The sequence below is a fragment of the Cyrtonyx montezumae genome, unplaced genomic scaffold (genome assembly GCF_038088225.1).
Source record: "Cyrtonyx montezumae isolate F1298 unplaced genomic scaffold, pur_monq_1.0 scaffold_8, whole genome shotgun sequence".
NCBI lineage: Eukaryota > Metazoa > Chordata > Aves > Galliformes > Odontophoridae > Cyrtonyx > Cyrtonyx montezumae.
Genome location: NW_027072089.1, coordinates 81866943 through 81893718, shown reverse-complemented (window position 1 = coordinate 81893718; position 26776 = coordinate 81866943). Strand labels below are relative to the sequence as shown.

General features: G+C 43.9%; 1 protein-coding gene across 1 annotated transcript; it reads right to left on the bottom strand.

Moving 5' to 3' along the window:
• Positions 1 to 125: 125 nt before the first annotated feature.
• Positions 126 to 25742, bottom strand: TMEM170B (transmembrane protein 170B). Its single transcript, XM_065752341.1, has 3 exons — positions 25536 to 25742; positions 4868 to 5038; positions 126 to 321 (listed from the first exon to the last, which is right to left on the bottom strand). Exons 1-3 carry the CDS (start codon positions 25630 to 25632, stop codon positions 191 to 193), a joined length of 399 nt encoding a protein of 132 aa, XP_065608413.1. The 5' UTR covers positions 25633 to 25742; the 3' UTR covers positions 126 to 190.
• Positions 25743 to 26776: the final 1034 nt, after the last annotated feature.

Below are 26776 nucleotides of genomic sequence, written 5' to 3'. Positions count from 1 at the left end.
TAGAGATAGTGATAGGAGGATGGTTGGACTAGATGATCTTATAGGTCCTTTCCAACCTTATGAACTTATGAACTTTCACTTGCACTAGAATTCACGTTCGCAGACTGATGAGGCTGACGAATCCGCTTCTGGGAAGCTCCTCTTCAGATTAGAGACTTTTTTAGGCTAGTAGACAATCTTTACGTAAGTTTCAAAGTGTTGCAAGAATCCTTGAAAACGATATAATTAATGTCAGTACTGTCTGTCCAACACCAAAGACAAGAGCTTCTAAGGGAGCCATATTCTTTCCTGCTACTCTGTAAATTCCAGCTACTGCAGCACCTAAGAATCACAAAAAAAAAAGTGAAATCATAGAAATAAAACTAAGGCTGAAATACATAACAAATCACTGCCTGTGTTTATGCCTTAGCTATTTCTAGAATATTACCAAACACTGTATTACTTCATGGCATTACATAATTTTTTTAGCCTTGCTTTACTTTTCCTAGTTTTATAAGAGATCTTCAGGGATAATTTTCCCAAGTGAACCAGATTAACTGTTCCAATACAAGCTTTGTTTGTTGTGAATCACACATTTTAAAGTATCTTCAAATTTATTTCTCACCTCCTGCTCATTTGAAAAATTTCCACAAAAAAAAAAAAAACAACCTGTAAGATGTGCACCTAGAATTTACCAAGTCCAAACTGTAATTGTCTTTGTACAGACAGGAAGAAGATAACACTGAGACCAAACACCTACAAGATAACAAAATTCTGCACATCTATTGGTTTCATTTAATATTTCAGTTAAACAATCAGGTCATACTGTGCTAATTAGCTTTGACTTGAGCTACTAAACAATTAGCAACAGTTTGGCAAATCAAGAAAACTGAAAAAAACAAGAATTCTTACTCTATAATTCGTGACTGTGTACGAGGAGAAGTTTCTAATCAATATCGTTAGATTCTCAGTTATATAAAATTAAGAAAACTATTTCTCCTGGTACAGTTGCATGCAAATTCTCCTTTGAAATATAACACAAATGACCAAGATTAACAAGACACTGCACTGAAGACAAAGTCACTTGCTCCTACTCCTTCCCCTACTATCTTTCACATGGTGAATTCTTCATGTGCAGTTAGAGAACAAAAGCTACAGAGCAGATCAATGGTTATGTTGACTTGAAATAAGAGCCTAAGAAAGAAAAACTTTGCATTTACCTTCCAAAAATATAATGTTAATAAGTAACAATTTCTTCTCAAATTTCTTCAGTGTGAGGACACCAAAACATTCAAGCAAAATAGAAAGAGGCTTGTATACAACTGTGTCTATAGATAAAAATATAACTCAGTCCATATCTCAAAATTACCTGTAGCACGGCCTTTTTTTTTTTTTGTTATTGCTTTGGTATTTTCTCAGCTAGTATTTGCTGTAGAGTGCTTACTTCTAAAGAAAACACTGAATTTTTAAATTATAGACCTTCCGTATGTGATGCCTCAAACGCTGTTCAATTAAATGCTTTCAGAGTACACAAAGGCTTTTTCCAACTCAAAACTGAAAAGCCACCACAGTTTTGGAAATAAATGCCAGGAGTTAAGAAACACGGGAATCCCCTTGCTGTTCATTCACTACAGGGAATAGCCCGCAGAAGTGATCCAAAATCCATCTGTGATATGGAAGTAAGTCCCAAAAAGTATTTTTAAGATGTCATCTGACATAAAGAATGCTACCTCATTTTTACAAATGTTTCAGGAAGAGGATAATCCACCACTAATTGTTTCTTTAAAAGCTACCTGCAAAGCACATTTCCTACAGAAAAAACTCACCAAAACACTAGCCTTGTTATTTCACTCAGCCACCTTGTGTTAGCTTTTCCATTTGCCCCCTGACTATCATCTTTCAGGAACTGAAAATGATCCTTGAGAGTGAGCCCAGTACTGATGTTAAAATTATTCAGGCAATTGAACTCTCAAAGTGAATTCAACTTGGTAAGATTTATTAGCCAGTAGCATCAAATTACAGTATCCCAATAATAGCAGTGTCTGGCTTCTTAAGAAAGCATTGAGATACTCTGGGGAAAAAAAATGACCAAAAACAAAATTTTGTACTTCGGTAATCATATATTTGTTAGATAATGGCATGAAATACAAGCTGTAATGCATAACCCAACACAAATGATATAGAGCTAAAGGATACTACAATAGGCTGCACCACTGAGGAAGATGAGAACATCACCAAAAGAGCATGCATGGAGGGAGGAAGAAGAATAGACCCTCTGGGATAAAATGCAACTAAAAATCCATGTCTCAAATTGTCTGATATTTAACAGTTCCCAAGGTTGTTTTTGACACTATTACCACTATTCACTCTGGTTACTGGGTTTGTTTCATCACTTTTAAATACATTGTTATATATTGGTAAAAGATCCCCAAAATACTTAAGTTCCAGAGGCTTATCATGCACAAAATCAAACTTGTACCATTTAACAGGCTGTAGTACTATCACTTACACAAACAATGAAGAAGACTGGAAATAGATGTTGGTTTTCCCTTTCAATTTCTTAAAAGCAGGACTGGGCCTATCCAAAAGGCTAAACACTTGTTTATATCCTACTTTGCTGCACAGTAGCAATTAAAAATCCTCTTTTAAATATTTTATTTGTCTTTAGAAACTCCCCACAAAATTTCTTTTAGCATGAAATAGAAGTGGTGTCCAGAAATAACATTCTTGGCTAATCCAATTTTGTCTCTGTGCAAAACCAATGAGAATGACAAGTCTACAGTGTAAGCTCAGAGAAATTCCCTGGTGAAATGCATTCTTACTCGTAAACAGCACTGCTTACTCTTTAAACATTTTGACATCCAAAATTGGTTGTGAAAAAAACAGAACTATATTGCTCTATTTCTATGTACAGAAGATAGAGGCAAAGTAAACTCATGTCAGAAACAAGGAGACTTCCCCACCTATAGAAAAGTTAAAACATTACAAGCTTGGATATTCAAAATTACACATCCTATCTTTAGTTCTTCACAACTGGTCATGCAGCTGACCTGCACGATAACAGGATCACTGCTACTTTAAACACAGAACAATTTAATAAAAGCATAACATGCAATGTAATATGGTTCCATATGCCTTACCCTAAAAAGAAAAAAACCCAAATGATGTTAAACAATAACATTTCAGGCTGGGAAATATACAGAAATTAAAACATCATTTTGAAAAAAGGCCAAAGGCATTTTTGTATTTTTAATCAAAGTTGAAAATTAATAGGCAACAAGAATTTTCAGTCTAAGAAAACATAAGAAATAACCTGCCACAAAACAACCAAAGAACAGCTTCACACAAATGCAAGAGTATTTGCCTACGGCTTAAGGCTCTACAATGGCCTCTAGATTTACAGTTCCTTACCTTCAAAGGCTCTATGCCTTTCAAGTTAGACCACCTTGTCAATAACACTGAAGACGTCTGAGCAATAGTTTCTGTCCAAGATATTAAGGGCACCACACAATCCATTGACTGTATTGTTAAGAATTCCTTACCAACACTGTTTCAGACAATAAGCACAAGCTTATTTCCAACAGAAATAATATTCTCTGTCCAACCCAAACAGAAAACTCAGCGTTCTATTGCCTGTTTGGGAAAGACACCACAGTCCATTTATAAACTGGATTAAAGTAGTTATATGTGATAAAGTAAAAAATTACTGACCTGACAGTATGTTTCAAGATTGAAACATAATATAATTTCTTAGGAAATGTAAATAACAGTGCCTGATACCAACAACTAGATGAAAACAGCTAAGCAGCAGTTCCTCAAAATGTTCTTGGCAGCACCAGCTGCGTGCTATACTTGGTCAAGTGGAACACCTCTGCACTTTCTAATGTGATACAGTTCCACTTTCTGTAAAGTTTTAATGATCAGCACAGGTTTTAGAGATAGCTTGATGAACCTTGTATTAATTCATCTTTCTTTAAACAGAAAAGTGTACCAGATAAGGCACTAACTCCAATGGAAGAAATAAAAAGTATAAAATATTTCTCAAGTGGTTGACTTTGGAATAACACCATTAGACATGCTATAACAAATGCTCTTATCCAAGAGCATTGTACCCAAGATAATAGCACACACATACATCACTTGATTTTTTTTTTTTTTAATATTTTGGAGGGGAAGAACAGAGCAGGGATGACAACTACAGTCATTCCTCCTTATCCCAAATAAAACAGAAAAAATACTATTTTGACAACAACGAAAGGTCTTTCAAATCCTTGAGTCAAACACAATTACTTGGTCTGTCCTGAGTGGAATGAATATATTAGATCATTAGATACCTATTAAAAACAAAATAAAAGCCAATAGCTTTCTGTAAGTCACTGCCTACACAGCACCTTTAACTCTTTTAGAAGTGCAACATCCTATCTAGATGCAATAAATATCTCCAGCAGGCCCAAAGAAGAGAGCAGGAAGCCAGCCCTGAAATCAAAGGAATTGGGACCTTATTTCCAAAGGAAACAGGTGGATCTAAGGGTACCGATAGACAAGATTGATTAAAAAAAAAAAAAAACCACCACCCACATGCTTTGGCTAAAATCAGCAACAATTACAAAGACAGGACTGCAAATTCTGACCCTCAAACGATATTATTTGTTGACCACAGATATTTGAATAGCTTGGTACACAAGTAGACAAAATGAAAGAGTAAGACAACCATCTGCTAACAATTCTGAAATCATTTCATCTTCACAGAACTGGAAAAACTTAGCCATCGTTAGAATTACTATACAATGAAAGCAAAATCCTTAATAATTACCAAATATATTAAAACAAATCTCTTAATAATTTTAATTTTAGGTGTAAAGAAGTAAAACACAAAAGATAAACTTACTGGTTATCATTGCTCCAGTTACAGAACCCAGAAATCCAATGCTGACCACAATGACAGAGATCAGCCTCCCCTGCCTATGCCTCTGCAGCATCACCAACATTAATACTCCCACAGCACCATGGACAAAGAGAGAGGAGAAGAGAGCCCAGAGGAAAACCCAGTACCACATCTCTGAAAGAAAACAGTTAAATAAAAGATTAATATTTCTCAGGCAACAGCTTTATAAGAGATTTAGAAACATTACATACAATCAATAGCAAAAGAAACATAACAATGATTTCAGTATTGAAAGCTGTTAAGGTGCAAACATCAACATATGATCATGACACTAGCCTCTTTCAGCAGTCTGTCTTAAAGGAATAGTGCTAATGATTAAAAAAACAGCATGAAAATAGTTATAGGACAGTTTTTGTAATAACAGATCTTATTAACAAAGATCATTCTTTCAATGGTTTCTTCATTAACTTTATTTTCTTACTGAGATATTGAAAATGTAGCTGCAGGACGGGAATTCTCTCTGAAAGGAAGGGAACCAGGAAAAAGGAACTATCTTCTACAAGAAAAGACCACATCAAGCTATAACACCAAATAGCAAAAGTGAGATTGAAGACTTCAGTTCTTCTACCAGGAGGGAGCTGTAATGGTAATCTTCCATCCAATGGTCTTCAAAAGGGAAAAATAGAAATAATGCTGAGTGTAACACATCTGCTTTATTCTAATTGCTTAGCTCAGATTCTTACAGAAACAAGGAGCTACCATAATGTAAGTTACAGAACAAGGGCAGGTGATCATGAGAACAAGCAGAGCACAGGCATTCCTAAGAATGCTAGACCTCGCCATTACCTTCAAAGAACAGAAAGCATCAATGAGTCTACACACAAATCAAAGAAGCTTGCTCATTTAGTGATAATCTTCTAAAAACACGATAATTGGGAAGGGTAAGAAAATACAAAAATTGGAATCCAAAATGTATTCACGTGTAACAAAAATATCAACTATTTTGATGATCACGTGTGTCTTTAGCAAGCTGGGAGACATTTCCACATTTAATTTCAAATTTAATTCAGAGTTTTTGCTGCAGTTTCTCCTAAAAAAAGCAAGTTTCCTTACAACTGTTTATCAGGTGAGCCTGTATTACTGCAGCTTGACACGCATCAGTCATTTGAGCAGAAACAATGAAAGAATGGTTGCTATACACCAACTGCAGTCCTTTAAGACCGATTTCCATATGGAATGTATATCCACAGCACAAGAAATTCAAGCTTTTTCAATTAATAGTATTTTAAGAATAGAATCAACTCTTCCACATTCACACAGGCATAAAAGGCAAATACACACTATGAGACATTAACTCCTTCAAGTTAGGATAACCAAAAGACCCACTCAGGAGAGGAGCAAGGAAAGTAGCTGCTAAATCTAAATACAACTGATACTAGCAGCTGTAGCTCAAGGTGCAACTTGTCTTTCGAGGTGATTGAACATGCATACACATACATACTAATGGTGGCCCCAAGCAGCTCTATCAAGGCCCTCCACCCCTTTGCCCTCTGCCCTGAATTAGGTCACATAAAAATTTTGCGCAAGGATGAGAACCACAGCACTTCTCAAATGCCTCATTCTCAGAAGCCATAGAATAGGGGCAAGAGTGCCACAGTCTTCAAATATATGAAAAACCTCTTTGCTAGGTGTAACAGAAAGCACAACAAGACAACAGAGCAGCAAGGTCCCAGGCAACAGTGAGTGCAGACCCACTTAGACATGACAGCAGTGGGTGCAGAAATAAGAGAAAGAAACCACTTACCCTCAGAAGGCCTGTAAAGTCCACAGGTAGGCAGGGATCTCCACTACCAACCCTTAAATGAAGTCTGGGAAGGGGTAGATCCTGGCTCCACCCCTTCCAGTCACTCAGGTGCATTGCTTGCACCTGATCTCCCCTGGGTTGGCCCTGCCTTCCTACCAGGTGCTCAAACACTGTTTCAAGCTGTGACTTAATATTTCCACTACACTATGTTTAATAAAGACTGACTAATTGCCAATCTAATATACCATGGTCATAGATGGCTCAGGAGGGAAATCTCTCTTGCAATCCTAACATGCCATGCCTCATCTGTTATTAGCACAGCTTTAGCATTCCCATCTTTTTTTTTTTTTTCCTTTGTTTTACTCCTAGTGGCAGCAAATAAGCAAGATTGACCAGAGGATCTGACAATAGGAAATCTTACAATCCTACAAGCACTTATGGTAAATATGAATTGAGAGGGGAAAAAGTTCAGTTTCCTACATATGTAAATCGCACACAAATTTGGCAAGAAAATCCCGTCTGAAAGGAACACCTTGAGTCATTTTTGCACAAGTGAACATACTCCTTTCTCAAAAGTTGCATTAGAAAAGTTACCCTTTCACTGCAAAGACTCTTTCATAGAAAGATGTTAAGAAAGGCATCTCAAATCAGACTCCCAATGGCTTGAAACTTTATCAAAATGATGAAAACTAAGCCCCTGCCCCATGGTAAGACCAAGAGTGGACTGTTCGTTTACAGTAGACTGTTAGTATAGACTAAGCAGACTATAGTTTAGAAGAAGAATGAGCAGGTCCTCAAGTGTAAACTGCTTTAGACGAAGTGGTAGTGAAAAATGCAAGCTTTATATTCTATATTACCATTCAAATAACCACAAAGAACAGAAGTTACAGAAAAGCACTTTAGGAATTAAGAAAGCGTTTAGCAGCCAGGAGTAAGCATTTTCCAGCTTGTAGATGTTGAGCTATGAAGACCTTCAGTCCTCAAAGATATGTGAAAATCTTACATTTCAGTCCTCAGTGACAGTGTGGTTGAGCCATCTGCCAGTCTTGAAGAAAACGAAACTGAACTGCTGGAAGGTCAACACAATTTTGAAATGGTATATTTAACACTAACTTGTTCTTAGACATAAGAGGAAGCTTGTCATGGTTTTATGATTTTTGGTACTGGTATTCCACATCATAACATCATGTAGTGCATTTAGAGTTAAAGAGTTAATGTTCCAGCTCCGTGGACCATCGATAGTTCCAGGTATGCCTGTCTCAGAAGAGAAGAAGAACTCCATTCCCCAGAGGACTTTGCGATGCTTTGCGTTCTTACGTGTTTACGCTCAGAGGGAAAGATAAAAACTGTCTGCAGTCACAGGACTCTCTCTTCCCTTCGGGACCGAGCTCGGCAGTGGGTGTTTGTTGCAGCCGTCCGCCTTCAGCGTTAGCGTAAGGCCTTCGGTTTATCGGACACTCTCTCTCTTGCTCATTTTATTTGATTCATTTGCCTCAATTCCAATTATATTATATTATATTGTGTTATTTTCCTTTCTGATATCTTATTTAGTAAATTAGCTTTCCTCCTCAGATCGTTGCCACTGTTTTGTTCCTGGGCCCATCTCCCTTCTCCTTTTTCCCTTTCCCCTTCCCCTTCCCCGGGGTGTGGGCCCGTGGGTCCCCTGCCTCAATTGTCACGGTACCGGGTCGAACTGTCCCGCAAACCGGTGACAATTTTGGCGCCCAACGTGGGGCACGACTAGCTACCTTAGCCGGGCAGAGACATATTTTTAGAGTGAATCTCTGTCTTTTGTTCGGAAGCACCAGTATCAAAGTCAGTTGCCCCGGTAGAAGGCCAGAAATGGAAACGTGTGTCCTCACGCCTAGAACGCAAAGAAGAGGTGGCGAAAGAAGAGGAAGATCCAGGCGAGGGGGGGTCCTCAACACCACCACCACCAAGAAAGGCAACAAAGAAAAGTGAGAGGCATGGACATAGTGATGATGAGGATGATGAGAGAGTCAAAGTTACCACGTTTCGTCGACCCATGAAAATGTCTGAGATTCAAGGCTCAAGAAAAGAGTTTATTCGACGTCCGGATGAGAGTATTGTCACTTGGTTGCTTCGGTGTTGGGACAACGGGGCCAACAGTGTGTCCCTCAACAGTAATGAAGCTCGCCAACTAGGAAACATTGCCCGTGACCCAGCTGTCGACAGAGGGATCAGCCGGTATATGGATGGAATCGCCAGCCTCTGGCAACGAATGTTAGTAGCTGTGAGGGAAAGATATCCCTACAAGAGTGACCTGGCACCTAAAGTGAAAAGATGGAAAACTATTGAGGAAGGCATCCAGTATTTGAGAGAAACAGCTGTGGCGGAAATGCTGTATGATCCCACGTTTGATCCTGAAGATCGGGACCATGATCCAGAGAAAGTAAGGAGTACACCCGAAATATGTCAGAAGCTTTCAAAAACAGCACCAGAAAGGTACGCCGGTACACTAGTGACAACGTTCAACAGATATGAGGACCAAGACAGAAAACCCCCAGTTTTTGAACTGATTCTTACACTTCAAAACTTTGAACAAAAATTTCCACCATCACACGCTTCCATTTCAGCCATATCAAGGTTAGAAGTACAGATGGAAGACGTGTTAGAGAAAGTATCCCGACTGATTGATAGGGTTGAAAAGATTGCAGCTTTCAGAAGCAAACGCCGTCCTGCTCGAGCAAATGACAGCACTAACTTCATGTCACGCGCGGCTCTGTGGAGTTACTTACGTGAAAATGGAGAAGATATGAAGGAATGGCATCAAAAACCCACCCCTGCACTGCGAGCACGGGTGAGAGAATTACAACACAGACCAACGACCAGTGAAGTTGTTCCTGTCACTACAGGTAACCAATAGAGGGGCCCTGCCCTCAGCCAGAGGAGGGAGAGGGATAATAGAGTGTATTGGACTGTGTGGATTCGGTGGCCTGGCACATCAGAACCACAAAAATATGAGGCACTGGTGGATACTGGTGCACAGTGTACTCTAATGCCTTCAAGTTATAAAGGGGCAGAACTGATTTATATCTCTGGAGTGACTGGGGGCTCTCAGGAATTGTCTGTGTTGGAGGCAGAAATAAGCCTCACTGGTAAAGACTGGCAGAAGCATCCTATAGTGACCGAACAGGGGGCTCCATGCATACTCGGTATAGACTATCTCAGAAGGGGGCACTTTAAGGATCCCAAGGGGTACCGATGGGCTTTTGGAATAGCTGCTGTGGACACAGACAACATTAAGCAGCTATCTGTTTTACCTGGCCTATCAGAAGATCCGTCTGTTGTGGGGTTGCTCCAAGTGGAGGAGCAACAGGTACCAATTGCTACAAAAACAGTCCACAGACGGCAGTACCGCACCAACAGGGATTCCTTGCTCCCCATTCATAACCTGATCCGTCAGCTAGAGAGACAGGGAGTGATCAGCAAAACTCACTCACCTTTTAACAGCCCCATATGGCCGGTGCGTAAAGCCAGTGGAGAATGGAGGCTGACGGTAGATTACCGTGGCCTGAATGAAGTCACACCCCCACTGAGTGCTGCTGTACCGGACATGTTACAACTCCAGTATGAACTGGAGTCAAAAGCAGCCAAGTGGTATGCCACCATTGACATTGCTAATGCCTTCTTTTCAATTCCTCTGGCCACAGAATGCAGGCCACAGTTTGCCTTCACCTGGAGGGGCGTTCAGTACACCTGGAACCGTTTGCCCCAGGGGTGGAAGCACAGTCCAACCATTTGCCATGGGTTGATCCAAACTGCATTGGAGCAGGGTGGTGCTCCTGAGCATCTGCAATACATTGATGACATTGTTGTATGGGGCAATACAGCAGAGGAAGTCTTTGAGAAAGGAGAGCAGATTATCCAAATTCTCCTATGAGCTGGCTTTGCTATCAAGCGAAGCAAAGTGAAAGGGCCTGCACAGGAAATTCAGTTCCTAGGTATAAAGTGGCAAGATGGACGTCGTCACATCCCTACAGATGTGATTGACAAAATTACTGCCATGTCTCCACCCACCAGTAAGACAGAAACCCAAGCTTTTCTGGGTGTAGTGGGCTTTTGGAGAATGCATGTTCCAAACTACAGTCTCATTGTGAGCCCTCTCTATCGGGTGACGCGGAAGAAGAATGATTTTGTGTGGGGCCCTGAGCAGCAGCAGGCTTTTGAACAAATTAAGCAGGAGATAGCCCGCGCCGTGGCCCTGGGGCCAGTGCGGACGGGACAGGATGTAAAGAACATCCTCTACACTGCTGCTGGAAAGGAAGGTCCCACTTGGAGTTTGTGGCAAAGAGCTCCTGGAGAGACCCGAGGCCGACCCCTTGGATTCTGGAGTCGGGCGTACAGGGGGTCTGAGGAGCGCTACACTCCAACTGAGAAGGAGATCTTAGCCGCGTACGAGGGGGTTCGAGCTGCTTCCGAAGTAATCGGTACTGAAACACAGCTCCTCCTGGCACCTCGACTGCCAGTGCTGAGCTGGATGTTCAAAGGAACAGCTCCCTCTACCCATCATGCTACTGATGCCACTTGGAGTAAGTGGACTGCACTGATTACACAGCGAGCTCGGATGGGGAACCTCAACCGTCCAGGAATCCTGGAGGTGATCATGGACTGGCCTGAAGGTAAAACGTTTGGAACATACGCAGTACCCCATGCTACCGCCCGGAACACCATCTTAGGGCTCGAGAAACAAGTCCTATGGCGACATGGCACTCCAGAGAGAATTGAGTCTGATAATGGAACTCATTTCAAAAATTCTCTTGTAAATACTTGGGCCAAAGATCATGGCATCGAGTGGATTTATCATATCCCCTATCATGCACCAGCTTCTGGTAAAATTGAAAGGTACAATGGGTTGTTAAAAACAATGTTGAAAGCAATGGGTGGTGGAACATTTAAGCACTGGGAGAAGAATTTGTCAGAAGCCACCTGGTTGGTCAACACCAGAGGATCCATCAATCGCGATGGTCCTGCCCAATCCAGCTCTCTACCCACTGTAGAAGGAGATAAGGTTCCTGTAGTACATGTGAAGAACATGTTGGGAAAAGCGGTTTGGGTTCTTCCAGCTTCTGGAGAGGGCAAACCTCTCCGTGGGACTGTTTTTGCTCAGGGACCTGGGTCTACCTGGTGGGTGATGCAGAAGAATGGGGATGTTCAGTGTGTACCACAAGGGAATTTGATGTGGGGAGAGCGCCCTCAGTAATTCTATTACTATGTATATATGTATATATGTATATATGTATGTTGTATGTGTTTGTATTTAATGCTTGTTAATCATTGTTTATGTATATATATATATTAAGCATGATGTAATGATGTTGAATAAGGGGTGGAATGTCATGGTTTTATGATTTTTGGTACTGGTATTCCACATCATAACATCATGTAGTGCATTTAGAGTTAAAGAGTTAATGTTCCAGCTCCGTGGACCATCGATAGTTCCAGGTATGCCTGTCTCAGAAGAGAAGAAGAACTCCATTCCCCAGAGGACTTTGCGATGCTTTGCGTTCTTACGTGTTTACGCTCAGAGGGAAAGATAAAAACTGTCTGCAGTCACAGGACTCTCTCTTCCCTTCGGGACCGAGCTCGGCAGTGGGTGTTTGTTGCAGCCGTCCGCCTTCAGCGTTAGCGTAAGGCCTTCGGTTTATCGGACACTCTCTCTCTTGCTCATTTTATTTGATTCATTTGCCTCAATTCCAATTATATTATATTATATTGTGTTATTTTCCTTTCTGATATCTTATTTAGTAAATTAGCTTTCCTCCTCAGATCGTTGCCACTGTTTTGTTCCTGGGCCCATCTCCCTTCTCCTTTTTCCCTTTCCCCTTCCCCTTCCCCGGGGTGTGGGCCCGTGGGTCCCCTGCCTCAATTGTCACGGTACCGGGTCGAACTGTCCCGCAAACCGGTGACAAAGCTTTACCTTGTTTCCCAGTAAACACTGTAGCAGAGATGCTACTCATTTCCTGGATGCAGTGTTCTTCTCTGCAATCAAGTCAGCTACACAATTTTTGTATCACAAATCTTAAATCCTGGTACACAAAATACTTTTAGTGAAAAAGAAACTTGTGTTGTCAAGGCACTGTTCTGACAAAGTTTTTGTCTCAAGCTTTAATTTTTCTTGACTAATATGAATGCAAAAGATGAAACTTCTACCTGGGAAAAGTGAGAACATCTTATGTCATTATGGTCAAAATAACCTGACACCACAGTGATGTACTTAGAGTAGGCATTTCAAATCCACAGGCAAAGCAGCAGCTTGGTTCTTATACAGTGTTACAGTTGCCATCTTTTGTATACCATAAGATTCCCAAACACTCCATAGGAGTGAGAATGGTGTATTGATGAAGGTTAGTCCATCAGTTCTTCTACAGTCTAACTAAAATCTTCTAGAATACATGCTGCTGCAGGACACTGAATGCGGGTAGGTATCAATTTCATAAAATTGCAAGAAAATGAGATAAGCATTTAACTTGTAACCCAAGAAGAGAAGACTAGTAGGCAGGAAAGGATCTGAGATTATGACAGTCTGTTAAGTAGCCAGTTAATTAGAAGTTAATGATTAATATGTAAATATGGTCTGGAGAGAAGTAAAGCTGTTAGTATTGCCATTGCAAATCTGAGGGACAGTACTAGCACACTGAATTCTGCACTTGTTTTCTCTTACATGGTAGCTGAGGAGCTTGAGCTGAAAGACTCCAGCATGAAACTGGGCAGTGAGTTAGTCATCATCACCCATGCAATTTCCACGGAGTTTACTAGGCACTGCAATGCCCCTTAGGAAATCAATGTGGTCATTGCTGACCCTTTCACAACATGGAAAAGGAAATTGATTTCCTGTCATAGGAAGACTTATAGCAACAGTATTCTTAGAAGAAAACAAAAGATTATGGAAGGGTTGACTACTCTCTCCTGTAACTAAGAATCCAGTAGAAACTCCTTACACAAGGAAATAACTGCATAATGATCAACTACTTTGATCTTATTTAAACTCCAAATAAGCCTCAAGGAAAATTAGTATCATGCTGTATTTTATATTTAGGGAAGATGACATCAGAATAGAACCAGCTCCAGATGTCCTGTTGGGTAAAGGAATATAAAATGGAGTCCTTTGGCACTTTTTTCTCCCATTCCTTAAAGCAATATATATATATCAAATGCATTAGAAAGAAAACCAGAGAACACCCAAAAGTATTTCTTGCTCCCCACAAATGCAGCTGTAGTGTTTTAAGGAAAAAGTTACAGACCAGAACTTCACAGAGGCTTAGGTTTTCAACCCAATAGTGCTTTAAAGTCAGCAAAGCAAGAAGTGCAGGTAGCAGTACATACATCCACACTATCCCAATACCATCTAATTATATATCATTCTTAATACCTTCTATTTTTTTTTTGCCAGACTGACTACAGATGCTAAAACACGTAGGCATTCACTTCACAGCAGTTGGAGGGGAGGTGCATAGAGGGCAGAAGCCTTTATATCTTCATCTGCATATGATGAAGAACATAAAAATGAGTTTATTCAGGAAGAAGACACAGAAGGTAGAAGTGACAGGTGCGAAGAGATGAGTTGGGAACATCAGCTGTAATGCTCTGAGTTGCAAATGTCAGTAGCAGGATGAGGGACACAGCAAGCATCTGAGGACTGGTTAACTGTCTTTCATCCTCTGAGAAGGCAAATCACTCTCAGAATCTCTCTTTGGATTTTGTATGCAACTCCATCAAGTACACATCCTTTAGATTACCCACTCTTCACCAACTTGTCTCAATTTGTTAAATGGAAGTAGCTGATTAGAGTTGGGAGCAGAGTAGATGGTTTTTCATCTTCACCTACCCTCACAGAATTCGTAATGAAGATATTCTCTCCTGTTGCAAGGAGAACTAGATTTTGAGTGAAGAAAAAAAGTCCTCCATTGAAGGATACAAAGCAAAACTCTGCTACTTTGCTTCGCAGTTGAAACTCCCTGTAAGATCTGGTTTAGTGGGAGGTGTCCCTGTTTATAGCAGAGGATTGGAATTAAATGAACTTAAAGATGCCTTCCAACTCAAACCACTCTATGATTCTCTGATTCTATAAACTTTTTTTCATGAATGAACAGGGGAAAAAGAAGCCAACTTTTTAAGAAAATTGGAGGATGCTTCAAGCTCCACATACTAGAGTGCAACTTGCTCGTTCTTATTCTGACAGGCTGAAAGAAGAGAACTTAGCACATAGTGCACAAATGTGCACAGAGAAGCTTGAGATTCTCTAAAATTCAGTATCACCCAAATTCAGAAGTACAATGAGACAGTCCTAAGATAACTAGCATGCTAGAGATGCACTGGAGACAGCAAAGGAAGGGTTGTGGGTAACACATCCCATGATTCCATGAAGGAATAAAGAATGTGCATTTCTGAGCACAAAAAGATCAATATCTTGCTTGATCAAAAAAGAACCCGTAGTTTTGATGCCTAAAAATGAGAAGAAAATGAAACCTTAGTGTTTTAAGAACATGCTGATGCAACAGATACGTGTCCTACATACAAGACTCATACTTAGAGAGGTATAAACTGACTGACGTGATCAATTGCTGCTGCCTTGAAAAGAAAACGTACTGTCAAAAAAATCTGTGTATGCATGCATGCAACTACACTAATTAGCTTGCTCTTCCCATGATAAGAACTGCACATATGGAATATCTTGCTGGTGTAGCAATAACAAGTTAGCTTTACCTGTAAGTGAGCTACAGATCCTTACAAGCAATGGTAGCTGATTCATTGCACAGATTGCACTGAGTGGGATTATTACCATTATTATTTTGCCAGAAAACCAGCTGGGCTTGAATAACTTCTAATTCATAGAATCATTTGAGTTGGAAGGGACCATTAAAGGTGACCTATTGCCCGTTCATTGCAATGGAGTTGCACATACACAACAACATCAGGTTGCTCAGAGTCCCATCCAGACTGATGCTTGACGCCTCCGAGAAGAGGGCAACTATCAGGGCAATGTGTTCTAGCATTTCACTACCCTTACAGTATTTCTTTTTCCCTTTATATCCAATATAAGTTTCCCCTCTTTTACTTTGAAATCATTTCTCCTTTTCCTATCACAACAGATCCTGCTGAAAAGTCTGTCCCCTACCTTCTCATAGCTCTCCTTTAGATACAGAAAGCCTGCTCTCAGGTCTCCCCAGTGCCTTCTCTTCTCCAGGCTGAACATCAGCTCTTTCAACCTGTTCCCACAAGGGAGGTGTTCCATCCCTTGGAACAAGTCTGTGGCCCTCCTCCAGACATGCTCCAACAGGTCCATGTCTCTCCTGTACTGAGGAGTCCACATTTGGACACAGTACTTCAGGTGAGGTCACACCAGGACAGAGTAGAAAAGAAGGATCACCTCCCTCAACATACTGGCTGACATAGATGACATCAGCAGCTCCTCCCTTGTCCATTGACACAGTTCCACAATCATAGAAGGCCACTAGGTTGGTCAGGCAGAATTTGTCTTTGTTAAAGCCGTACTGGTCTCCCATATCACTTCTCTCTCTTCTACATGCCTCAACACAGCTTCCAAGGGCATCTGTTCCATGATCTCCCCCAGCACAGAAGTGAGGCTTCCAGGTTGTAGTTCCCTGAGACATTCTTTCTACCCTTCTCAAAAACAAGTAAAGCACTGCCTTTTTCCCAGTCACCATAGGCATCACCTAACTTCCAAGTCTTTGCAAATATCAGAGAGTGGTGTGGTCACTATGTCAGCCAGCTCCCTCAGGATGCTGAGATACATCTCATCGGGACCTATAGACTTGTAGATGTTCAGGTTCCTTAGGTGGTCACAAACCTGATGTTTGCTTACAGTGGAAAGGACATTGCTCTGCAAGTTCCCACCCTCTATTAGAGAGGTGTATGAAAAATAACTGACAATGAAAACTGATGCAAAAGTCTTGTTGAGCATATCAGCCTTTTCCTCATCCACTGTTACAAGCTTACCTGTATTGCTCACAGAGTAGGGGGAGAGGTATACCTTGCTTTCTTGGACTTTTCTTTTCTAGTTGACGTACCTCTTGAGGACCTTCTTTTTCTACTTTGCACCTCTTGCCAAGTCCAGTTCTAGTTGGGCCTTGGCCTTTTTGGCCTAATCCCTACATAAATTAGCAGCATTCCTATGCTCCTCCCAGTGTACCCATCCCTGCTTCTGCTGTCTGTACATCGTCTTGCTTCCCAGTTTGATCAGCAGGCCATACTGATCTCTTGCCTCCCTTTCCTGACTTCCTACACCTTGGGATGCTCTTGTGCCTTAAGGAAAGCTTCCTTAAGGATTTGCCAGCACCGCTCTCCTCCCTTGCCCTTGAGGACAAATTTCCTGTGAGTTTTATCGACTAACGTTCTGAAGAACTGGAATCTGGCTTTCCTAAAATCTAGCATCCTGCTTTTACTTTTATCTGTCTGATATCCCTCAGAAGTGTGAACTCCACCATTGTGTTGTCACTATAGCCCAGGCAGCCTCCTATACTGATGTTAGCTCACTTGTGACTAACACTGTGTCAGTTCACTTGTGTTGGTGAGTAGCAGGTTCAGTATTGCATCCCTCTGGTAGGTTTGTCTATTACTTGACTCAAGATATCCTCAGTGCATTTCAAGAGCCTCATGGATTGCCCACAATCTCACTCTGGTACTTTTCCAAGCAGGTGTCAGAATAAGCCTAGCAGGACAAGAAACAGTGATCACAATGCCTACTCTAGCTGAAGGAAGAACGCTTCATCAACAGGCTCTGCTTCATCAGGCAGCCTATAGTAGGCACACAACACATCTCCCTTCATTGCCTCAGTCTCTATCTCCCATTTACAGGCTCTTGACTTGCTCATGGATATTCTTCAGGGACTGCTCTTCACATTGTTTCTTCCTTAGATATGGGTATGGAATATGCAGAAGGCAACTCCTCCCCTCCTTCATTTTAGTTACTGATAGCCACACTCCAGTCACAGGAATCATCCTAATGGGTTTCAGTGATAGCAACTACGCCATGGTTTTCTAGTAGCACAGTGGCTTCCAGCTCCTCCCATGTGTTCCCAAACTATGTGCGTTGGTGTAGAGGTGCCTCAGCTGAGTAGCCAGACTTTCCTCCTCCTTAGAGGATAACTCCTTAATTCCTTTGAAGTAACTTTCCTTGAATTTTTCTATTGCCATCTCCTATTGCCTCAGTGGTTCCTGGCTCATCATCATACAATTTCAAGTGTGCTACAGTGTTGTCAACACATCTGGAGCAGCAGGCCTTCACTAGCACCCTGCCCCTGTAATGTAGCTGTGCTGTCCCATGTCTAATCATAGGCAGGGTCACTATCCACCTTCCTCCCCCCTTTAAACCTAGTTTAAATCCCTGACAGCTTTTCCAAAAAAGATTCTTCCCTCTTTGAAAGAGATGAATCCCATCCTCTGCCTGTAAGCCAGGGGCCATGTAGGCCACTCTGGTATCTAAACAAACAAAGAAAAGTCTTGGCAGCAGCACCAGTCACAAAGCCAAATTCATGCCCTAACACTCCAGATTTAGAGTACTACTTTGGTAATTTAGTTAATTATAGATATTATATCTAAATCTAACATGTCATACTCAGATTATATAAGAAACATAACACACATATACACATCACAGTAGGTATAGAAAACCTGAAAGATTAGATTTTTGTAATAACAAAAAGGTATTGAACACTCCAGTTCAAAATAACATTCACATCTCTTCCAACTTTTAAAAATTTTGATTTGCCCTCTAATAACAGCTTGTTCAAATAAAAAAATTAAAAAATTGCAAAGTCAAGACTCAGAGTATGCAAAAGCTAACACTACCAAATAACTTTATGTAGGCAAGCCACTCTGTAAGTAATGCCTCCTATTTATTTCTGTGGAAACTACAACAGACATAAAGAGCACAACGGCATTATTTGAAGAGCAGATTCTCAGTTACACTACTGCTCAGCATAGTGACCACCATTAGCTGATCTGCACAGATGAACTGATCAAGACACTCTTCATTTTGTGCTGTGACAGCTGCACATGGCTGTCTGGAACATGGTTCGTCTTTCACACCACTGTTGCCACTGCTGAAACACACCACCCACTACCTTGCTTTGCTCACATCAATTGTTTGGCCCCTGTCAATGCTCAACAAGCACCAATGACTGCCAGCGCATGCAACTGATTCCACACAGAAGAATTCAATGACACTTTTGTTCCATCTGCACTTGCATGTCAAACAGCATTCTGTTAGACCACCTTCTGTCACACAGCAGCAGCATGTAATGGAACACTGGTGGGAAGGTTCAACATCAACTGTTATACCACCGGCTTCCACCTCTGATTTTGTGGGGTAACATAATAAAATAGGAGGCATAACTTTCAGAGAAACCCTCATGTGTGAACATGCTACCACTTAGCTTCAGTAAATACCGAGCACATTCTCAGCCCTTCATCTTCAGTGTTTCTTTCTCTTCCAGTTCTTACCTTGCATCGTCAGACAAATGACTGTCCCTAACACCTCACACAGGGCTCCAAAAAAGTTCTCTTGCTATTTTCATCTATGTATCGAGTCTACCACTGTGGGCTACAAAATTAAGTCAAGCAAGAAGTATCTGTGCTCTGAATACAAAGATATCAATTTCAGTCAACAAAGTAAAACGTGCTCCTGAAGTTTGAATTAAGACATTGCATGATTGCATTAACCAGCACCCTGGATTTCGGGAGGTTCCTGTCTCTCGGGAACCGAGTGAGAGCAGCTAGTCCCAGCAGACCCCGGCAGCTCTCTCTCGCGGGAGGCTGACTGGCGTAGGCGTTGCCAGGGCAACGGCGGGGATTTAAAACGGTCAGAACCCGGAAGTATCACTCAGTCCTCGTGATCAACTGCTTTGAAATCGGCACAGCCGGAGCTGCAGTGGCTGATTGAGGTACAGGGCGGATTTTCGGGAGGTTCCAGTCTCTCGGGAACCGAGTGAGAGCGGGCAGTCCCAAGTTAACCTCGCGAGAGGTTAACAAGTCGTAGGCGTTAATGAGGCGTAGACGTTGCCAGGGTTTCAGCGCATTTGCCCGCACCCCTCAGCTGAATAAGGCTCAGGGAGGGCAGCGAAGTATCACATTACATTTCATATCTATTTATATATTATTATAAACTATTATTTATTTATTTATTTACTTTCAATTTTTCATTTCTTTGTTTTTATTTTTTTTTGTGCCATGGTCTCTACTAGACAGAGGGCTTGCCTTAAGAAGGCTGTGGCAACACAGACAGAAGGTCTGCCTAGAAGCGTGGCTACACAGGTCTCTGGTTGCAAGGAGTGCCAGAGCCTGCTACTGCTGGATGAGGGTGCTAAGCAGTTCTCCTGTGCAAGGTGTGAGCGGGTGGAAGATCTGCTTAGCATGGTGGCTGAACTGAAAGAGGAGGTTGAGAGACTGAGGGCCATCAGGGACTGTGAGCGGGAGATTGACTGGTGGAGTAGCTCCCCAGAGCGCCAGAGAGAAAGGCACCAGGGAGATCACCCGCAATTGGTGGTGGACTCCCTGACCTGTCCCCGTAGGGCAGAAGGGGGATATCTGAGGGATAGGGAGGGCTGGCAGAGAGTCCCTGCTCGGTACCGTGGGCAATCTCCCCCTCTGCCTCCCCAGTGTCCCCAGATACCCCTAAGCAATAGATTTGCAGCATTGGATGTTGAAGAGGTGATAAGGGGTGTAGTGCAGGAAGATTCCCGCAGGAGGTCACCAATGGCAAGGCAGTCACCTCCGTGCATTGAGACTGCTGCTACTAAGAAAGAAAGGAAGGTGATCATAGTGGGTGGCTCCCTTCTAAAGGGAACTGAGGGCCCCATTTGCAGACCAGACCCAAACCGCAGGGAAGTGTGCTGTCTCCCTGGGGCTCGGATCAGGGACATTGCTAGAAGACTCCCGGACTTGATACGCCCCACCGACTACTACCCGTTACTCGTAGTTCAGGCAGACTGCAATGAAATATCTCAGAGAAGTCTGTGAACTATGAAAAGAGATTTCAGGGGATTAGGGCGATTAGTTCAAGGGGTGGGAGCACAAGTGGTGTTTGCTTCCATACCTTCTGGGGTGGTGAAGGACACAGAATGGGCTAGGAAAACACAGGTGATGAATAACTGGCTGAGAGGTTGGTGTAGAGATAGACACTTTGGGTTTTTTGACCATGGGACAGTTTACTCGGCTCCTGGCCTGTTATCTGTTGATGGGATGCACCTATCCCAAAGGGGGAAACGAATCCTAGCACAGGAGCTAGCTGGACTCATTGAGAGAGCTTTAAACTAGCTGTGACGGGGGAAGGGGATAAAACAGGGCTCACCAGTAAAGAGCCTAAGGAGGCTGTGCTGGAGAAAGGGGTGAGGCAGATATCTCAGCTGAAGTGCATCTATACCAATGCACGCAGCATGGGCAATAAACAAGAAGAGCTTGAAGTCATTGTGAGGCAGGCTAACTATGACCTTGTGGCTGTTACAGAAACATGGTGGGACCTCTCCCATGACTGGAATACTGGGATTGATGGCTACAAGCTCTTCAGAAGGGATAGACAGGGAAGAAAGGGTGGTGGCATAGCTCTCTATATCAAAGAGTGTTTTGATGTTGAAGAGCTTGAGGTTGGAAATGATAAAGTAGAGTCCCTATGGATAAGGATCAGGGGGATAGTCTTTAGGAGTGACATCGTGGTGGGGGTCTGTTATAGACCACCTAGTCAGGATGAAGAAATAGACGAGGTGTTCTATAAACAACTCATAGATGTTGCACGATGGCCAGCACTCGTTCTCATGGGGGACTTCAACTTCCCTGATATATGCTGGAAATACAATACTGCGCAGAGGAAGCAGTCCATGAGATTTCTAGAATGTGTGGATGATTGCTTCCTGACTCAGCTGGTGCAAGAGCCTACCAGGGGAGATGCCTTGCTTGACCTACTTTTCACTAACAGGGAAGGACTAGTAGGGGGATGTGAAGGTTGGAGATTGTCCTGGCCAGAGTGAACATGAAATGGTGGAGTTTGCTATTCTGGGTGACGTCAAGAGGGTGACTAGCAAAACTATTACCTTGGACTTCTGGAGGGCAGACTTTGACCTGTTCAGAACACTTGTTGCAAGGGTCCCTTGGGACTTGCTCCTGAGGGGTAAAGGGGTCCAGGAAGCCTGGATGCTCCTCAAGATGGAAATCTTAAAGGCACAGGAGCAGGCTGTCCCGGAGTCCTGTAAGTCAAGCCGGAGGAGAAAAAGACCAGTGTGGATGAACCGGGATCTTTTGTTGAGACTCCGAGAGAAAAAGAGAGTCTATGTCCTCTGGAAGATGGGACAGGCTACTTGGGGTGACTACAGAGAACTGGCCAAGATCTGCAGGCAGAAAATTAGAAATGCTAAAGCCCAGCTTGAACTTAGACTGGCTACTGCTGTAAAGGAGAACAGGAAACCCTTTTACAAATATATTAACAGCAGGAGAAAAACTAAGGAAAATTTCCCTCCGTTACTCAACGAGCCAGGGAATGTAACCACAGATGATAAGGAAAAGGCTGAGGTTCTCAATGCCTTCTTCACATCTATCTTTAATAGACAGAACAGTTGTCCACACAGTACTTGCCCTGACCTGGAAGTCCAGGATGGGGCGCATAATGCACCCCCTGTGATCCAAGCAGAGATGGTCAGAGATCTTCTCCTCCATCTGAACTGCCACAAGTCCGTGGGGCCAGATGGGATCCACCCAAGGGTGCTGAGGGAGCTAGCAGAGGTGATTGCTGAGCCACTTTCTGCCATCTATCAGAATTCCTGGTTATCTGGAGAGGTCCCACAAGATTGGAGGCTTGCCGATGTGACTCCCATCTACAAGAAAGGCCATAAGGAAGACCCGGGGAACTACAGGCCTGTCAGCCTGACCTCGGTATCAGGGAAAGTTATGGAACAGATGATCTTGAGGGAAATCACACAACACGTGCATGGCAATAAAGGGATCAGACCCAGCCAGCATGGGTTCACAAAGGGCAGGTCATGCTTGTCCAACCTCATCTCCTTCTATGACTGGGTGACCAGACAGGTAGATGAGGGAAAGGCTGTTGATGTAGTCTACCTGGACTTCAGCAAGGCCTTCGACACGGTCTCCCACAGTATTCTCCTGAGGAAACTGGCAGCCCGTGGTGTGGACAGGTTCACTCTTCTCTGGGTGGAGAACTGGCTGGAGGGCCGTGCCCAGAGGGTAGTAGTTAATGGAGTTAAGTCCAGCTGGCGTCCTGTTAAGAGTGGTGTCCCCCAAGGGTCAGTTTTGGGGCCCATCTTGTTTAATATCTTTATTGATGACCTAGATGAGGGAATTGAGTGTACCCTCAGTAAGTTTGCAGATGACACCAAGTTGGGAGGATGTGTCAAACTGCCTGAGGGTAGGGAGGCCCTTCAGAGGGATTTGGATAGGCTGAACAGCTGGGCTGAGCTCAATGGGATGAGGTTCAATAAGGCCAAGTGCCGGGTCCTGCACTTTGGCCACAATAACCCCATGCAATGCTATAGACTTGGGGCAGAATGGCTTGAAGAATGTAGAGAGGAAAAGGACCTGGGGGTGTTGGTTGATGCTCGGCTCAACATGAGCCGGCAGTGTGCCCAGGTGGCCAAGAAGGCCAACGGCATCCTGGCCTGTATTAGAAATAGTGTAGCCAGCAGGAGCGGGGAGGTGATCATCCCCCTGTACTCAGCTCTGGTGCGGCCGCACCTCGAGTACTGTGTTCAGTTTTGGGCCCCTCACTACAAGAAGGACATTGAGGCCCTGGAGCGTGTTCAGAGAAGGGCAACAAAACTGGTGAGGGGTCTGGAGCACAAGTCTTATGAGGAGCGGCTGAGGGAGCTGCGATTGTTTAGTCTGGAGAAGAGGAGGCTCAGAGGAGACCTTATTGCACTCTACCACTTCCTGAAGGGGGGTTGTGGTGAGGAGGGGGTGGGCCTCTTCTCCCTGATAAATAATGACAGGACAAGAGGGAATGGCCACAAGTTGCGCCGGGGAAGATTTAGATTAGACCTGAGGAAACATTTTTTGTTCTGAAAGAGTGGTCAGGCACTGGAATGGCCTGCCTAGGGAGGTGGTTGAGGCACCATCTCTAGTGCTGTTCAAGAAGCGTTTAGATGAGGTGCTAAGGGATTTGATTTAGTAGTTGGGTAGGGATAGTGATAGGAGGATGGTTGGACTAGATGATCTTGTAGGTCCTTTCCAACCTTATGAACCTATGAACCTATAATAATCATTCATTATCAATTACCACACTTAAAAAGTCTCCTAGGGTACAATCAGGAACACTGCCTTATGTAGACGGCTAAAAACATTCTCTGTTGTCATATCACACAATGGCTTATAGCTGTAAGGACAGCCTGTATTAACATTCTCCATCAGTGTTACTGTGGATAAATAATTATTCTTCACATTCTTTAAAATACAGAAGGGCAACCACTCCACATCAAAAGCATTCTGTGCAACCTCTTGTTACACTGCAAAAGCACCAAGCAGCAGCTTTTCTTACCCAATCCTCAGCACTGGGTTTCATAGAAACGCCTGTGTTGTGTAATGCTCTAATTAGAAAAACTTTAACATGTCTAACACAAAGAGAAGTTAAACTCATTGTTAACTCTTCCCTTTAAAGGTACAAGTAGTATTTTTACAGAGAGCACATAAAAATAACTACCCAGAGAGTGAGCTGTATTAGTACACCTCTCTAACACCTCTGAAATTTGTCAGAGACATTTTAAACATTTTATTGGTCACATTTAAAACGTATAACTTAAGCTGAAAAGTGTCAAGTAGAAAGGAAAGATTGAAAGATCATAAAGGTTAAGACAATAATCTAGCTCACTACATCTCCAAACTTCAGCCACACCTCTAATTCCATCCACCTGTTTTCCTTATTTGACAAATGTTTCCATGTATCACTTGTACAGACAGAAGGAAAAAGGTGACCTAATATTCTCTTTTAGAAATATTCAAAACATATGCCCTTAACATGAGGTGCACCATTAATCTCTCACCAACTAATATACCCCTGTAATAGCAGAGAGAATGTACTCAGTAACACCTTTGCTACAGATATGAAACCAGTTCTAGTTCAGAGCTGGAAATCTGTGATTTCCATCTAGGCTGGACAGAACAGGGAGCCACAAGATGCACCTTTCCACTACATGCCTATGGGGTTGTCTTACGGCAGCTCATAGGCCAGAATCTTTTTTCAGTGAGAGGCAGAAAAGAATGGAGCCAGTTGTTACTAAAGCTAACCAAGGCTCCCTTCTAGTAGGGAGCAGAGATCTGCCTCACCCATCCCTTTCAGAGCTCTAGTTCGACACAATGGCTTTGTCTTTAAGAATCCCTGATGCTTAAAACTATGCCTATTTCCCAGGAAACATCTGCCACTCCATTCGCTCACACCTCTCTCATTGCACAGGGGCGTATCCAGAGTAGAAGGAAAAATAAATAAATAAAAAAGAGTGCATCTCTTTCTCACACTCATTTCTGCTTTTTTACAGCTTTCCCTCAAACGCCAATAAGCACGCACGCCCAGCGAGAAGAAAAACCACCCGCTCAAACGCATTTACACGCACACACTTCCTACCGCCCTTCCCTCACACGCCCATGGAACCATAGGACGGCTTAGGTCGGAAGAGACCTCAAGGATCATCGAGTTCCAACCCCCTCGACACACGCAGACACCCCTTTAGCTTCTTATCGCATACCAAAAAGCAAAAAAACACGCCGGCATCCCCACGCAGCTCACTCACACACACACGCACGCACACGAGCGGCCGGGAGGAGCAGGCAGGCGAGGAAGACATCCTCCCGTCCCCGCAGCCCGGTGGCCCCACAGCCCTCCGCGCTCACCGGTGAGGTTCCGCAGGACGGTGCCATGAGCCCATAAGCTGAGCACTTGCTGCACCGACAGGTTGATCGCGGAGCCGTCCCCCGCCTCCACCTTCATGGCGGCGCAGGGTGGGCCGCCCCTCAGCCGGGGGGCGCTGGGCAGCAGCGGGGCGGGGAGGCGGTGAAAGGGCCTCCGCGCCGCGGGGCAGACATCGAGGACGGAGCGAGGGGACGGCGGCCGGAGGGAGCCGGGCGGTGGGACCGGCTGCGCCGCCACTGCCTCAGGAGCGGGGCGGAGCGGGGACCGGCCCCGCCGCCAGTGGCGGCCCCGTCCCCGCGGGCAGCAGCATCACCTGCGGAGGGGGGGAGTGGGCGCCGGCGGCGCAGGCGCAGTGCTGGTCGCGGAGAGCGGCGCGGGGAAGGGGCAGGGTCCCAGTGACCGTTAGGTCGCGCGCGAGCCGCCCGCCCGCCGCTGATTGGCCGCGCTCGGCCCCGCGTGCTCGCCGCCCCGGTCCCGCCCCTGCACGCGCGGCGCGGGGTGTTGGCGCCGTGACGCTGAGGCGCGGTGCCCGCTCACCTGCACGGCTACGGGGGCACGGCAACCGCTGCGCTGCTGTTTTATTCTCCCCTCCCCCCCATTCTTAAATATGTGGCCCTATGGCTGCTTTAATCCAGCCTTTAATAAATAGTGCTTCACAAGCGTCGCTTGCCCTCAGCATCCTTTGACGTACGGGGTAGCAGAGGTGAAGTGGTTCGCAGCATCGCCTGCAGTTTAATAGACATATAAACCAGCTGGATGCCAGTGACCTGATTTTTCACATTCACTATTGTGCGGTGTTCAGCGGTCCGCTCCCAAGGGCTTTTTTTTGTTTGCGGCTGCCAATGCTCGCCACCTTCTGCCAGTTGGTATCTGGCAACAAAAGCACACAGTGAACAGCTCTCAGAGGAGATACTGATGTGCCTGGAGGAGCATAAATTGGTTGCATGGCAGATACCCATCTCACATCGGGCCATAACTCTTCTACTTTACTCAGCGTAGTCCTCAGTCACATAATTCTTGCTTTTAATATCTACCTCTGTTCCTATGTTTCTTCAGCAATCCTTCTCTGCACAGGGTTCTACACAGGTTCTGCTAAGACCTGTGGCTTGTTCAGTCCTGCCCGATCTCCCACAGTCCACAGCCTGCCCTTAGCATGGCACCCAGTGCTGCCTGTGATCTCAGCCTTACTGCCCTCACCTGCTTTTCAGCTCTTGCAGAACCC

Bases quoted from the DNA above. Each gene is read 5' to 3' on its own strand.
- TMEM170B (XM_065752341.1), bottom strand. From the start codon at position 25,632: ATGAAGGTGGAGGCGGGGGACGGCTCCGCGATCAACCTGTCGGTGCAG. The intron at 5,039-25,535 runs GTGAGCGCGGAG...GTTTTCTTTCAG, and splicing joins CGTCCTGCGGAACCTCACCG to AGATGTGGTACTGGGTTTTC. The intron at 322-4,867 runs GTAAGTTTATCT...TGTGATTCTTAG, and splicing joins AACTGGAGCAATGATAACCA to GTGCTGCAGTAGCTGGAATT.